Genomic DNA, 16,213 nt, shown 5'->3' with positions numbered 1-16,213 from the left:
TGGTGCCCTGGGTAGTGCCGTGGCGTCACAGCTCACAGCAACCTCAGACTCTTGGGCTCAAGCGATTCTCTTGCCTCAGCCTCCAGGCACTGCCACAACGCTGGGCTATTTTTAGAGACAGGGTCTCACTGTTTCTCAGGCTGGTGTTGAACTCCTGAGCTCAAGGGATCCTCTCTTCTTGGGTACTCAGAGTGCTGGGATTACAGGCGTGAGCCACCGCACCGGGCCTGTTCACAGTTATTATTAGTATCTATACAATTTTCCCCAAATCTTCTTACAATGTTTTGCATACCCATCGTCCGTGGCCCCACGGCACCTGAGCGTGTATTTCCTATGCTGAAGGACCATGTGTTACAAAACCACAGTGCAGGTATCAGACTCAGGGACTAGAGCGTGGAAACCGAGCCCCACCCAATCGGCCTTTCCGCACCCACGTTCTGGGCGGACCGGTGCGGTGCTTTGCGCTGCCAAGGGTCACTTCTTCCGCCCTCCTTTTCTCCTCGGAGGTCTCTCCACTGCAAAGGGAAAATAGCAATTATATGGTGGGAAAACTAGGCGACACTGTGCCCACATGATAAATTTATCAATGGCCAGTGAAGAGCCGATGACACTATGCATCTCACATGTGACACCTAATGACACCCCACTTTCGCAGCGCTCCAGCCGGAGGTGCGAGCACTTGTCCAAGGACAAGGGACGGGCGCGAGATCGTGGAGGCTGGCAGTGGCAGGCAGACGCCAGGACTCTTGCACAGGGAAGCCCCGCAGGGAGCCGTCAGGGCTACGGACCAGGGCCTCAGGGAGACGTCAGAGAGGACACCCGCCCGACGCGGCGTCTCACCCATCACGCGCGGGTTCCTCAGGCGCGGCGAGACGCCAGAGCATCCACACCGCGGGGAAGCCCCATCCACACCGCGGCGTCTTGGGATCCCGCGACTTCCCGCCTCGGCCGACGCCCACGGGAGCTCGCCGGTGGGCGGCCCGGGGGCCCGAGCAGAGCGCCCAGCCGGAGGGACGGGGCAGCGGTTCGTGCGGCCAGGTGACAGGCGAGTACACCCGCCCGCACGCCTGCAGCCCGCAGCCCTCCGCTGGAGAGTCCGGCCGCCCACCCGCTCCTCCCTGAGCAGCCCAGCGCGCAATCGCCACCGCCCAGAGCAACGCAGGAAGTGCCGGCCCCGAGGGGCGGGGCGAGGTCGTGAGGCTTCCGGCGCGGGGCCGATGGGCGGTGATGTGGACGGCGCCCCGGCGGGTGTGGTCCGGCGCGTCTGGACCGGGTGTCCTAGCCGGCCTCCCTCGGCGGCCGGAGGTCGCGGGGGTGCTGCTGCAAGCGGCTGGAAAGAGCGAGCCGCTGGTCTGAAGCCCTGGGTCGGTGGTCGGCGCGTCCTGGCCCGGCAGCCTGCGGCTCTTTCCCTGCGCACAGCATTGCCTCTCCTTGCTGGTTAGGTATAGCCATTTAAAAAACCTACTTTCATAGTAAAAAATGGTATTTTAAATTACATATCTTAGGCCGGGTGCGGTGGCTCATGTCTGTAATCCCAGCACTCTGGGACTGAGGTGGAAGGATCCCTTGAGTTCAGGATCCGCTGTTCCTCAGCCCCAGCCTGAGCAACGCCGAGACTCCGGCTCTGAAAATAGAGAAACTAGCGGGGCGTTGTGGCGGTACCTGTAAGTCCCAGCTACTCTGGAGTCTGAAGCAGGAGGATCACTTGAGCCCAGGAATTTGAGGTCGCTGTGAGCTAGGACGCTACGGTACTCTACAGGGCAATAAGGTGAGACTGTCTCAAAAATAAACAAATATATAAATAACGTGTCTTAACTGCACATAATGTGGGACTTAAAAAATATGTTGCCTTCTTTTTCCTATTTTGTGAGTTATCTGTTGGTCTTTGGCAGTTTTTCATACTTTCCTGTTAATATTTAGGGGTCTGATTTCTTTATGTTGCAAGTTTTTCTCTCCCTTTTTTAGTTTTTTTTTTTTTACGTTAAGTTTTCTTATGTCGATAACTATGTCAGCCTTTATCTTTTATTTTAGATTTGGAAAAATCACTCCTCAATCCAGATTTGCAGAATTCAAATCATTTGTTCTTATTTTGTGTTGTTGTTTCAATTTTTTACATTCAGATTCTTATAATTATCAAGAGAATTTTAAAATGTACAGAAGTTTCTCTAGGCATTTAAGTACTGATTGAAGGCTCTGGGTGTGTTTGGTGTGAAGCTGAGAAGCCCACAGCAGGCAGCTTGTGGACAAGGCCACCTCCATCTGTGCTCTGCATCTGCAAGGCCAGGGTTGGGGGAGCAGAGCCTGAACTAGAGTCCTCAGGGTATTTCATAGAACACCAGTTTCTGGGGGGTGTCTGTTTAGTTGGGACCTTTTTGACTGCTGATGACTGAAATGGGCCCAACTGAGTGCCACAGTTCCCTCAGGGTCCCCTTAAGCCCATTTTGACCCTCTCTTCTCTAAAGGCATCCTGACTTCACTGCCATTTTTTTTTTCTTTTTTTACCCACCAGAAACTCTTCCCACTGCTGGTGTTCTGCAAGGTAGGGTGAGGATTAGAATCCCCAGGCCTGCTCTCTAGACACCAAGGAGAGAGGTGCCCTGATGGAGACCCCCACAGGTGAGGGGACACATTCACAATTGGGCCCAGAGGCATTGGCGAGGAACCTTCCTGGATTTAGGGAGGTAGGGACAGCATAGAAATTTGCTCCCTGGGGTGGCGCCTGTGGCTCAAAGGAGTGGGACACCAGCCTCATATGCCAGAGGTCGCGGGTTCAAACCCAGCCCCAGCCAAAAACTGCAAAAAAAAAAAGAAAAAGAAATTTGCTCCCCCATCCAGCTAGTCCCTGGCTACTGCAGGGACATAGCTGGGCTAAGGGGTATGGCCCCAACCTCACTCCTTCCTGTCCATAGCCTGCTGCACCCTTAGTGCTGCCCAGCAGTCCTCCCTCTTCCTGCCACCCCTGCCAGGTGCTCCCCTGGCTACACACTGTGCTGCTTTCTCTCTCTCTTTCTCTTTCTTGTCTTTTTTTTGAGACAGAGCCTCAAGCTGTTACCTTGGGTGGAGTGCTGTGGCATCACAGCTCACAGCAACTTCCAACTCCTGGGCTTAAGTAATTCTCCTGCCTCAGCCTACCAAGCAGCTAGGACTACAGGCGCCCGCCACAACACCGGGCTGTTTTTGGTTGTAGTTGTCATTGTTGTTTGGTGGGCCAACTCTGGTGTATTTTGCTGGTGCCTTAGCCGCTTGAGTTGCAGGGTTTGAGCCTTTTTTTTTTTTTTAAGAGACAGAGTCTCATTTTATCACCCTCAGTAGAGTACCATGGCATCACAGCCCATAGCAACCTCCAACTCCTAGGCTGAAGTGATTCTCTTTCCTCAGCCTCCTGAGTAACTGGGACTACAGGTGCCTGCCACAACACCCAGCTATATTTTTGTTGCAGTTTTCCTGGGGCTAAGTTTGAATCTGCCACTCTTGGTATATAGGGCCGGCACCCTACCCACTGAGCCACAGGTACCGCCCTGTGCTTCTTTCTCTTTGGCCTATTGCCTACTGGCCTGAAGACTTCTGAAGATGAGTATATTAATACTTGGCTTTGTTTGTCCGGAGCCCAGCAGTATAGGCTGGCCTAGGCTCACAGGAGGTGGCCAAAAGTGTTTATGACAGTAAGTCCTGGCTGGCCTCCTGTTCTTGGGCTATTTGCCCTCTCAGCCTCCAGGTTCCCTCTGTTCTAAAGATTTAAGGCCACACTTCATGGCCTTATATTTTACTATTGTATATCATTGTTATTCTACTTTATTATTTTTTTTTTTGTAGAGATAGAGTCTCACTTTATCACTCTCAGTAGAGTGCAGTGACATCACAGCTCACAGCAATCTCCAACTCCTGAGATTAAGCGATTCTCTTGCCTCAGCCTCCTGAGTAGCTGGGACTATAGGCACCTGCCACAACACCCTATATTTTACTATTGTATATCATTGTTATTCTACTTTATTATTTTTTTTTTTTTGTAGAGACAGAGTCTCACTTTATCACCCTCAGTAGAGTGCTGTGACATCACAGCTCACAGCAACCTCCAGCTCCTGGGATTAGGTGAATCTCTTGCCTCAGCCTCCTGAGTAGCTGGGACTACAGGTGCCTGCCACAACACCCAGCTATTTTTGTTGCAATTTGACCGGGGCCAGGTTTGAACCCGCCACCCTTGGTGTATGGGGCTGGCGCCCTGCCCATTGACCCATAGGCGCCGCCCTGTTATTCTACCCTAACTAGTACTAACAATAGTGTCATCTTCTCTTAGCAAAGAAATGTACTTTTTGGAGTTTTGATGATTCTGGTTTAGCAGTGGCAACCTAGGGAGAATGTAGCTGTGGCTGCCCACAACATACACACCTCAGCACACCTATATCTTCCATGAGGCCCCTTTTTTGTGCTTAGACACCCACCGGGGGCGGGGGACGCCCAGAGGTGCCAAGGAGCCACTCTTCAAGCACTGGGCTTCCAGGCTTAGCCTCTCCCTGGTTTTTTCTGTCATTCCCAGGTCTAGCCCAGACAGGCTCTTCACAGTCCTGTGGCTTTGGGCTGAGTGATAATTCTGGCAAGCACGTACCCACACAGAGTGGCAGAAACAGGTTAATCACAATAAAACCACCCAGTTTGAGAAGAACCACCTTGACTGCTGTCACAGAGCATGTACTGGGCCTCAGAAGCAGGTGGAGAGAGTGGGCTGAACAGCAGCTCCCTTGGACCTTGAGAGCATCTGTTTGGTGGCAATTCACTGCACTTCTTCGGTGAAGTCCAACAAACCCAGGATCTGTGTCTGGGGACATTTCTCTCACACAGGGTCTATCAGCCTTGGCTCCACGGACATTGGGGTGATGACTTTTGTTGAGGGGCTGCCTTGTGCACAGCAGAGCATTCAGCAGCATCCCTGACCTCTGCCCCCAGGTGCCAGCAGTACCACGGCCAGGTGTGATAGCCAGAAATATCTCCAGACATGGTCAGATATGCCCTTTGGAGGGAACGGACCCCCAAGAGAACGCTGCTTTGTGCTTGAGGCCTCTGGGGTCCACCCTGAGAGTGTGTCACCAGGGCAGAGCCCACCCCTTGGGGCGGTCTGTTGGTCCTCTGTTGCTTTAGGAGGGACATGGTCCTCGGGACCTGAAGGCTTGATCCAGGAGAGCTCAAGGGATAGTGTGTGGTCCTTGTCTCACTGTGCTTTTGACTAAAGACCTTTGAGTCAGTTTTTGTTTGTTTTGTTTTGTTTTGAGACAGAGTCTCACTTTGTCACCCTTGGTAGAGTGCTGTGGCGTCACAGCTCACAGCAACCTCCAACTCTTGGGCTTAGCCAGGGGTCCTCAAACTTTTTAAACAGGGAGCCAGTTCACCATCCCTCAGACTGTTGTAGGGCCAGACTACGGGCCCCGGGATGAGTTGGCTGCTAAACAGTACAGGCAGCCACAGCAAAAACACCTGGCGGGCTGGATAAATGTCCTCAGCAGGCCACATGTGGCCCACGGGCCATAGTTTGAGAACGCCTGGCTTAGGCAATTCTCTTGCCTCAGCCTCCCAAGTAGCTGGGGCTACAGGCACCTGCCACAATGTCCAGCTATTTTTCTGTTGCAGTTATTTACCTGGCCCGGGCTGGGTTTGAACCCACCACCCTCAGTGTATGTGGCCGGTGCTATAACTACTATGCTACAGAAGCCAAGCCTTGAGTCAGCTTTTTTTTTTTTTTTTTTGCAGTTTTTGACCAGGGCCGAGTTTGAATGCGCCACCTCCAGTATATGGGGCCAGCACCCTACTCCTTAAGCCACAGGTGCTGCCCTGAGTCAGCTTTTTGAAGCTAAGTCTGCCAAACCACAAGGCCAGGGTGGGCTCCACAAAGGGGCTTCTGGGCACCACGCTGAGGCCTCTCCCACCTGCCACTGCTCAGTTTAATGGGTAGAGTAGGGAGAGACATGGGTGGTAGCCTGCTACCCTCCTCTACCCTGGGGTGGTGTCCCTGCCCCCAGTGCACCCACACAGCATATCCGTCATACCTGTGCAGTCTAAATTCTTAAGGGGATATAATGAGGAATCTAATGGCTGCAGCTCAGCTGCTGCAGATGACTGTGGGCAATAGTTTCCCAGAGCAGGCTGGGAGTCCTCAGCCTCTACTGGACCACTTCCTGTTGAGCATCCCTGTCTCTCATGAAGGCTGTGATACCATGTTTCTCCAAAAATAAGACACTGTCTTATATTTATTTTTTCTCAAGAAGACACACTAGGACTTATTTCCAGGGGATGTCTTCCTCTCTGTGCTGAAATGCATGGTGTGGCTATGCAGCTAACCGTCACTAGGTCTTATTATCCGGGTAAGGCTTATATTTAACAAATGCCTGGAAATCCTGTTAGGGCTTATTTGGGGGGTAGGTCTTAATTGGGGGGGAAACACGGTACCAGCCAGCATTCTGATACCCTAGTATTTGCCATCACCTCCCTAAAGCTTCTGTCTAGGTGGCCACACAGTCCATCCCTATGAACTGATGGGACCAAATTTAACAAGCTGCTTTATTGTCCAAAAACAAGGGCTATTTGGTGGTGCCTGTGGCTCAGTGAGTAGGGTGCCAGCCTCATAGACAGAGGGTGGTAGGTTTGAACACGCACCCAGGCCAAACTGCAGCAAAAAACTAGCCAGGTTATGAGCGCCTGTTGTCCCAGCTACTCAGGAGGCTGAGGCAAGAGCATTGCCTAAGCCCAAGAGTTGGAGGTTGCTGTGAGCTGTGACACTACAGCACTCTACCAAGGGTGACAAAGTGAGACTCTGTCTCTAAAAAAAACAAGGGCTGTCAGCCCTCAGCCAGGACAAGGAAGGCCACTCAGCCAACCAGCACTGTTGTCCCCCAGTGGGCTGCTGCTTACTGCTTTCTTGGTGCTAGCTTCTGTCTCAGTGAGGACTTGCTTATTTGCACATAACAGAAGCTTGGCAGGTTGGGGGAGCTGTGAAGGATGCAGTGTTGTCTCAGGAAAGCCAGAGTTGGAGAAAGAAGCTGGGACGAGGGCATACGTGCCTTCAGGGTGCTTCAGCCCCTGTGCCTCCTGGTTCATCTGCTTCATTTTCACTGTTTTGTTGCCAGCCAGTCCCATGTGTTCCAGGCCAGCTTGTGAACAAGGCAGTGCCAGGTCCTGTGCTCTGACCCCTCTTCCTGGGCTGAAGAAGCAAAGGCTGGAGGCTTAGCCCTCCTCCAGCCCCTGGAGGGCTCCTGTGACCATGGGTATTAGGAAGCAGGAGGGAAGCTGGGCAGGAACCAGGCAGACAAAGTACCAGGTGGCCACTGCACACTGTCTCCATGGCCATCACTCGTCATGATCATTGACCACCATTGCCCTCTTAGACTCACACACAGCTTTTATCATGTAATGGAGTGTTCTTATACCTAAAGTCATCCATATCTGACCTCTTTTCAGCTATGAGAACCGCTATTTCAGCACAAGCCTCGAGGGCCAGCCAGGCTGCCAAGTGTGCCTCGGCTCTTGGGCACACGGCTGAGAGCACAGGGTTGACACCAAAGCAGGAAGCTTCAGAAGGAGAGTGGTACGGGGAGGCCAGGCCAGGCCCAGAACAGGGGCCTCCCAGAGCACTGGAATCTCTTGACCTTGGCAAAAACAAGGATGCTGGGGAGACACCTGGAGATGCCTCTTGGACCCTGGTCATTTGTGAGGAAACTGGAGGGCAGAATGACCCTGAGAACTGTGTACCCAAGCCAGATGTCACTCTGAACACAGGCTCTGCGGCAGAGGGAAGAAGCCACTGGACAGGGCGGCCCTATCTGTGTGACACCTGCAACCGGAGTTTCAAGTGCTACTCAGATGTGGTCAAACACCAGAGCATCCACTCTGGGGGCAAGCCGTTTGAGTGCAGTGACTGTGGGAGGGCCTTCATCCATAGCTCGCACGTTGTCAGGCACCAGAGGGTCCACAGTGGGGAGAAGCCCTATGTGTGTACGGAGTGCGGGAAGGCCTTCAGCCAGAGCTTCAACCTCATTCGACACCAGAGGGTTCACACAGGAGAAAAGCCTTACCAATGTGGTGAATGTGGCAAGTCCTTCAGCCAGAGGTCAGACGCAGTCAAGCACCAGAGAGCACACACCGGGGAGCGGCTGTACGCTTGTGGCGAGTGTGGGAAGACCTTTGTCCACAGCTCCAACGTGGTCCGGCACCAGAGGATTCACCACGGGGAGAACCCCTATGAGTGCAAGGAGTGTGGGAAGGCCTTTGGCCAGAGCTCCAACCTCATCCAGCATCAGAGAGTGCACACTGGGGAGCGGCCCTACACCTGCGGCGACTGCGGCCGCGCCTTCAGCCGCAGCTCCTTCCTCAGCGAGCACCGCAGGATCCACACAGGAGAGCGACCCTACCAGTGCAGCCACTGCGGCCGCGCCTTCCGGGCCCTGTCGGGCTTTTTCCGGCATCAGAGGATCCACACGGGCGAGAAGCCCTTCCGCTGCACCGCGTGTGGCAAGGCCTTCCGCCTCAGCTTCCACCTGATCCAGCACCGGCGGGTGCACAGCCCGGAGTGAGCCCAGCTGCTGGGTTGTGGCCAAGGGTGGGAGAGGTCTGTACCCGGCCTCGCAGCACGGAAGCAATAAAGCTGTCTTTTTGTCTTTAATATATACTGTATTTATTTGTCAGTTAAATAAATACATGGTATTTTAAAATTTTTAAATAATAAAATAGAAGTGAGACTGCATGAATTACATATCAAGAAGGAAAATAGCCTTGAGGATTCCACTCTTGCTAACACACCAGCCTCATGATGCAGCCGCGGAAGCTTGTGTCCGACCAGGCTGCTGCTCTGTACTATTGTGACCACATAAATGCTGCTTCTGTTAAGTCTAAGTTTGGGATTATTTGTTGTATAGAAAGTGGATATGTGGGCCCATATTCCTTTTAACAAATGAGGTCTGATTGTAAGATGATTTAGAGTCCCATGTGGCACCCACTGTTCTCTGCTGTCCAGCTTATACTGTGACCAGACAGTCATGCAGAAGAAGAGTCTTTCTTCAGGGTGTCCAGATCAAACTGGTTATCTGGCAGAATTCTCCCTGGCTTACCCTGTGACAGCACCCAAAATGGTACATTTCAAGGTGCCTCTCTGTGTGTCAGGGTTTCAGGCAGGCCTGGGTCCTCTGTCCTTAGAGCACGCTTGGTCAAAAAGTGACCAGATACCGCAAAGTAAGGCAAGCATGAAACAGCTTACTGAGGAAAAGAAAGAAAAGGCTTACTTTTTACAGAGTAAGATAGTGAAAGGGAAGTCAGCAAAGGGCCAGTAAAGCTGTCCTGGTGGTTTAAATTCTTGCCTCTGTGAGAACCTCAAATCTGTCTCCACCCTGCTCAGGAGCAGTCAGAAGAAGAAGGAGTCTCAGAAGGGACAAGTAGGTAGGGAGAGCAGGTTTCCCAAAGGAAGGGAGATTTCAGGTCCAGCTCTGGGCCTGGCTGCCTGTTGAGTACACGGTGCCTTGGGCAGCATGCTGGCCCCCAGCAAGCGTGCAAGGCTGCTAGGCCGGGTAGTGAGAGCTTTCGTTCCACAGCACTGGGTGGGGGGAGTTCCCTGAGGCATAATTTACATGGATGAAATGTGTGCTTGTGAAGTGTTCAGTTAGGACGTGACAAACAGCCTGCTTTGACCTTTCTAGCCACCTCGCCATCGGGGCTGTTACCGTCACTCCCCCATCCTCAGAGACAACCACTGCTATTCCTGTTACTGTAATCCATTTTGCTTGCTCTAGAACTTTATATAAACAGAATAGATTCATGTCTGACTACTTTCTCCTGCTTCATGTTTTTGAGATTTATCCATGTTTCAGGGTTTTTGCCTTGTTTTGGTTCCATAGCTGTTTTAAAAGTCAGGAGTCACCTCCCACCTTGCATCACAGCCACCTGCCTCTGTGTGTCTCCAGCAAAATGTGTGCTTCTTGTAGCTTGATCACTGCACCACAGCCCCGGCGCAGCCCCGGCACTCCACAAGAACAAGGGAACCATGTGGGGGCCAGACTGAGAGGACACCCACGACTTGGTTGGGAGAGTTGTTTTCACACCGCTTCAGAGTGAGCCACATGGGGAATTCTCCTCAGCTCTTAATGGTGGTGCTGGAAAATATTCATATAATACTTTCAGTCAGTGTTCCTAGTAACCTACTTGTCTGCTACTTGGTCAGCGTTCTAGGAGACACAAATCCACTGTGATGTCTGCCCCCAAGTGAAGGGGTCATCATGGTTGTCGCCGTCGTGCCTGGTGGTGTGTGCAGGAATGGGCAGCACGGGAGAGAGCAGTCAGCAGGGCAACTGGGACAAGGGAGGAAATTGGGGAGAGCTCCCAGAGGAGGTGATTTCCAAGCTGCTCCTCAAAATGTTTAATGAACAAATGGATTAAATGTCGTGCAAAAGAGTATAAGAAATGTTTCCTACCCATACGACCTTACAATCTGTAGTTGGAGAGATAAGACAATAATTGTATAAAACAATGGTCTGTTAGAGCTTACTGCTTACAATCTAATATTTTCACCTCAAAACCTGACAGGATGACATCATACATTTATATTTGATCTCTCCCACAGAGCTCCTAAAACCCCTATGACCTCCTGAATGATACATGTGATTGGACCATCTGTTTGTTTTTGTTTTTTTTAAGACAGAGTCTCACTATGTCACCCTCAGTAAAGTACTGTGGCATCACAGCTCACAGCAACCTCAAACTCTTGGGCTTAAACGATTCTCTTGCCTCAGCCTCCCAAGTAGCTGGAAGTACAGGCGCCTGCCACAATGCCCGGCTATTTTTTTGTTGTTGCAGTTGTCGTTGTTTAGCAGGCCCCAGGCCAGGTTCCAACCCATCAGCCTTGGTGTATGTGGCTAGCGCCCTAGCCTCTGAGCTATGGGCACAGAGCCTAAACCATCTTTTGTCCTAATAGTTGGTCTTGGTTCCCAGTTCCTGAGACAAGAGCTTCTTAGACCCATGGAATCTTGGGAGTGAGTGATAGAGTGTCATTTATCTGCCACTGAGACCACCATGGCCGGGGGGCCCTAGATAACTTCAGGATGAAAGCTGGTCTTTAGGAAGACCACAGCAGGATTACAGTGTTGGAACTTTCATCCCTACCGACCAAGTTCAGAGGAGAGGGGCTAGAGATTGAGTTAATCACCAATGGCTAATGGCTTCATCAGTCATGTTTACATAATGAAACCTCAAAAAAATCCCTCAATGGCTCAGCACCCATAGCTCAGTGGTTAGGGCGCAGGCCACATACACCCAGGGCTGGTGGGTTCGAACACAGCTCAGGCCTGCTAAACAACAATGACAACAATAACAAAAAATTATCCAGAGACGGCGCCTGTGGCTTAAAGGAGTAGGGTGCCGGCCCCATATACCAGAAGTGGCAGGTTCAAAACTGGCCCCAGCCAAACTGCAAAAAAAAAAAAAAGCCAGGTGTTATGGCACTGACTATAGTCCCAGCTACCTGGGAGGTGGAGGCAAGAGAATCACTTAAGCCCAAGAGTTTGAGGTTGCTGTGAGCTGTGATGCTACAGCACTCTACTGAGGGCAACATAGTGAAACTCTGTCTAAAAAAAAAATACCACGGTGAAGGGGGTCGGAGAGCATCTGGATTGGTGAACATGGCATGCTTGGAAGGTGGCACCCAGAGGGCACGGGAGCTCTGCACCCCTCCCCCATGCTGTGCCCTCCATACCTCTATCTGGCCGTTCACTTATATCTTTTAATTTTTTTTTTTTTTTTCAGTTTTTGGCCAGGGCCAGGTTTGAACCCACCACCTCCGGTATGTGGGGCTGGGACCCTACTCTTTTGAGCCACAGGCACTTCCCTCTTTTAATATTCTTCATAATAAACTGGTAAACATATATAAAGAGTTCTCCAGTTCTCACAGAGTTCTGTGAGCTGTCACAGAAAATTATGGAACCTGAGAAAGGGATGGTAGCACCCTCCCCATTTGTAGCCAATTGTTTTAAAAGAAAAGACAAAAAGATGGATGATGGGATACAAATATTGAGACTAACAGTAGTTCTGGTGGGGGAAAGAAATCAAAAAATGGTGGGAATGAGATTTAGAGAAACGATTTTACCCCAGAGCTGGGAGACACGAATCTCCAGAGTAAAAGCAGCTGCCGGCATTCTGTACAAAGAATGAAGAACAGCACAGCTCAAGGTCCCAGAACATCAGCCAGCAATGCAGGAGGAGCTGAGAGCACAGGTCACACAGAGGATTAGGAGCACAGATCGTTGAGGGTTCTTTTACTTTAAAGACAGCCTCACTCTTTTGCCCCAGGAGCAAGCTCAAACTCTTGGGCTCAGGTAATCCTCCCACTTGAGCTTCCCAAATAGCTGGGATTACAGGCGTCCACGACTGAGCCCAGTATGTGCATATGACCATTAGTTTATTACAGGCCACTCTTTAGCCACGCTGTTCACTTTCCTTCTCTTGTAACATATGGCCCTGCCCCTTAGAGCATCCAAAAGTCCCTTCCATTTCCTGTTTTTAGGTTCAAGGGCATGGTCTCATGGTTTTCATTTGTTGTGGATGTGCATGAGATGCCCCTTGAGCCAGAGGCCTGTAAACTATCAAGAAAATTAGGGCAGCACCTATGGCTCAGTGGGTAGGGCGTTGGCCCCATATACCAAGGGTGACAGGTTCAAACCCGACCCCAGCCTAACTGTAACAACAACAACAAAAAATAACCAGGTGTTGTGGTGGGTGCCTATAGTCCAGCTACTCAGGAGGCTGAGGCAAGAGAATTGCCTAAGCCAAGGAGTTGGAGGTTACCATGAGCTGTGATGCTGAGGGCGATAAAGTGAGACCCTGTCTCTGAATAAGAAAAGAAAATTATCTTCAGTGGTGCCTGAACTCAGTGGGTAGAGCAGCAGCCACATAAACAGGCTGGTGGGTTCGAACCTGACCTGGGCCAGCTAAAACAACAATGACAATTGCAACAAAAAAAATAGCCAGGCGTGGCTCAGCACCCGTAGTGCAGTGGTTACAGCGCCGGCCACATGCACCCAGGCTGGCAGGTTCAAACCTGGCCCTGGCCAGCTAAACAACAATGACAATTGCAAGAAAAAAACAGCCAGGCATTGTGACAGGTGCTTGTAGTCCCAGCGACTTGGGAGGCTAAAGCAATAGAATCATTTAAGCCCAAGAGTTTGAGATTGCTGTCAGCTGTGATACCATGGCACTCTACCCAGGGTGATAGCTAAGACGGTATTTCAAAAAAAGAGAAAGAAAATCACCTTCACCGGGTGTGGTGGCTCGCGCCTGTTATCCTAGCACTTGGGAGGGTGAGGTGGGTGGATTGCCTGAGCTCACAAGTTCGAGACCAGCCTGAGCAAGAGCAAGACCCAGTCTCTAAAAATAGCCAGGCATTGTGGCAGGCACCTGTAGTCCCAGCTACTTGGGAGGTTGATGCAAGAGGATCACTTGATCCCGAGAGTTTCAGGTTGCTGTGAGCTATGACACCATAGCACTCTACTGAGGGCAACAAAGTGAGACTCCATCTCAAAAAAAAAAGAAAAAGAAAATTATCTTCCCCTCCCCAACATAGAATTTTTAGACAGGGACAAGGCCAGGATAAGCAAAATGAACTCTCCCATTTGAAAGAGAGAGACGGGCAGACACAGGTCTGTAGTGAGTTTATAATTCGGTCATAACATGTTGCAAAGTCCCTTCATTTAGGGGGCAGAATTTGTGTCTTCTTTTTTTGAGACAGTCTCAAACTATCACCCTGGGTAGAGTGCCATGGCATCATAGCTCACAGCAAACTCTTGGGCTCAAGCAATCCTCAGTTTTTCTGTTTTTAGTAGAGACAAGGTCTGGCTTTTGCTCAGGCTGGTCTTGATACCTCGAGCTCAAGCTATCCACACGCCTCAGCTTCCCAGAGTGCTGAGATTACAGGCATGAGCCACCATGCCTGGCCTAAGAATTTGTTCCTTTTTAGGGCCCCAGTTCTCTGGGAGTGACAGTCTTAGCCATTTTTCTTGCCTCAGATTTTGGCTCTGCCCCTAGTTTCTTTTCTCTGTATTTTGAGACATCAAATGGCTCATATTTGTAATTGAGTAACTGTCTTACCCTGCTTACTACCGGGAGAAAGGTGGGAATCTAAAGGCCTATTTTCACTTTGACCTGTCTCAGTCCCTGTCCAAACTCTCTTAAAAATCTTATGTATTTCCTCAGTAGAAGACTACAGTCGGCTCGGCGCCTATGGCTCAGCCGGCTAAGGCGCCAGCCACGTACACCTAAGGTGGCGGGTTCGAGTCCCCAGCCCGGACCCGCCAAACAACAATGATGGCTGCAACCAAAAAATGGCCGGGCGTTGTGGCGGGCGCCTGTGGTCCCAGCTACTTGGGAGGCGGAGGCAGGAGACTCGCTTGAGCCCAGGAGTTGGAGGTTGCTGTGAGCTGTAATGCCATGGCACTCTGCCCAGGGGGACAGCTTGAGGCTCTGTCTCAAAAAAAAAAAAAAAAAAGAAGACTACAGTCTACTCCAGTGGTTCTCAACCTTCCTAATGCCGTGATGTATTTTCATTGTTACAAAGGGGTCACAACCCACAGGTTGAGAACTGCTGGTCTACTCCATTAGAACAACAACAAAAAAAAAACGTTTAAAATTGCTTTCACGTCAACATTTTTCTATTTCATAAGGTGTGTTAGGATGTTATATGACAACATCTTTTAGATTTCTTAGAAACCCTTGTCTAGCTGATAGGGTTTATACTTGATACTATCACAAACCTTTCTGGGTCCTTAACAAAGGGTATTGTGGCCACAATCCTGATTCTTTCTTTCCCGTAAGGCCAGTTGTTCTCAACCTTCCTAATGCTGCGACCTTTTAATATGTAGTTCCTCATGTTGTAGTGACTCCGAACCATAAAATTATTTTCATTGCTACTTCATAACTGTAATTTTACTACTGTTATGAATCGTAATGTAAATATCTGATATGCAGGATGGTCTTAGGTAACCCCTGTGAAAGGGTCATTCGACCCCCAGGTTGAGAACCGCTGCCTAAGGCCATTTATTAATTGAAGCACCTAATGCAGACTGGAGACAGATGTGAAATGGTTTTATTTCCCACACCAGTACAAGCTCCAGCTCCTTTATATTTCCTCTAAATTCTGCTTATAAACTGGACGGTTCATTCTTCAGCTCACTTCACATTTGCAGACGCTATAAAATAGAAGCATTCAACCAAGCCTCAGCACTGTCTAGAGTTCTCCTTAGTCAGATCCATTTTGGATTTTTAGTCCAAATTAGACTAAAGCTGCTACAAATATTCTTTTGTCTTTCTAATTTCCAAGTTATGAAGGCACCTTTTTTTCTTTTTTTTTTGGAGATGGAGTCTCACTATGTCGCCCTGGGTAGAGTGCCATGGTGTTACAGCTCATAGCAACCTCCAACTCTTGGGCTTAAGTGATTCTCCTGCCTTAACCTCCCAAGTAGCTGGGACTATATATAGGTACCCACCACAACACCCAGCTATTTTTTGTTGTTTGGTAGGCCCAGGCTGGGTTTGAACCTGCCAGCTTTGGTGTATGTGGCTGGCACCCTAGCTGCTGAGCTGCAGCTGCCAAGCCAAGGCACCTTTTTTTTTTTTTTAACCTATTTTCTTCACTACTACCTAACATATCTCCCTGACCCCCAGGATACAATGGTAATGTCAGAAGGAAAGTATTCGATATTCACTATTAAGTTTAACATGTCTGTAGGCTTTTTATTATTAATATTTATTTTGAGACAGAGTCTCAATTTGTCACCCTGCTATGGTGTCAGAGCTCACAGCAACTTCAAACTCCCGGGCTCAAGTGATCATACAGGCGTTTGTCACAACACCCAGCTAGTTTTTCTCTTATTAGTAGAGACAGGGTCTCACTCTTGCTCAGGCTGGTCTCAAATTCCTGAGCTTAAAGGCTCCTCCTGCCTTGGCCTGCCAGAGTGCTGGGATTACAAGCATGAGCCCCCACAGCTAGCTGTAGATTTTTTTCTTCTTTAGAGACAGAGTCTCACTTTGTCACCCTTGGTAGAGTGCTGTGAAATCATAGCTCACAGCAACCTCCAGCTCTCAGGCTTAGGGGATTCTCTTGCCTCAGCCGCCCAAGTAGCTGGGACTATAGGTGCCCGCCACAACACCCGGCTATTTTTTGAAGGGCCACCCGGGCTGTAGATTTTTTTTTTTTTTT

The 16,213-nt window shown here is 50.1% G+C and overlaps 1 protein-coding gene across 1 annotated transcript; it reads left to right on the top strand.

Annotated features, from left to right (window-relative positions):
• The first annotated feature begins 1,741 nt into the window (after window positions 1-1,741).
• ZNF696 (zinc finger protein 696) lies at window positions 1,742-8,623 on the top strand. The gene is made up of 2 exons (XM_012813032.2): window positions 1,742-1,768; window positions 7,444-8,623. The coding sequence occupies exon 2, from the start codon at window positions 7,446-7,448 to the stop codon at window positions 8,553-8,555; it is 1,110 nt and encodes a 369-aa protein (XP_012668486.1). The 5' UTR covers window positions 1,742-1,768; window positions 7,444-7,445; the 3' UTR covers window positions 8,556-8,623.
• The last annotated feature ends 7,590 nt before the right edge of the window (window positions 8,624-16,213 follow it).

Source organism: Otolemur garnettii, unplaced genomic scaffold, assembly GCF_000181295.1.
Source record: "Otolemur garnettii isolate 467f Iridium unplaced genomic scaffold, OtoGar3 scaffold00245, whole genome shotgun sequence".
Lineage (NCBI taxonomy): Eukaryota > Metazoa > Chordata > Mammalia > Primates > Galagidae > Otolemur > Otolemur garnettii.
The sequence above is the reverse complement of the archived record's forward strand: the minus strand, read 5'-3'. Positions and strand labels throughout refer to the sequence as shown.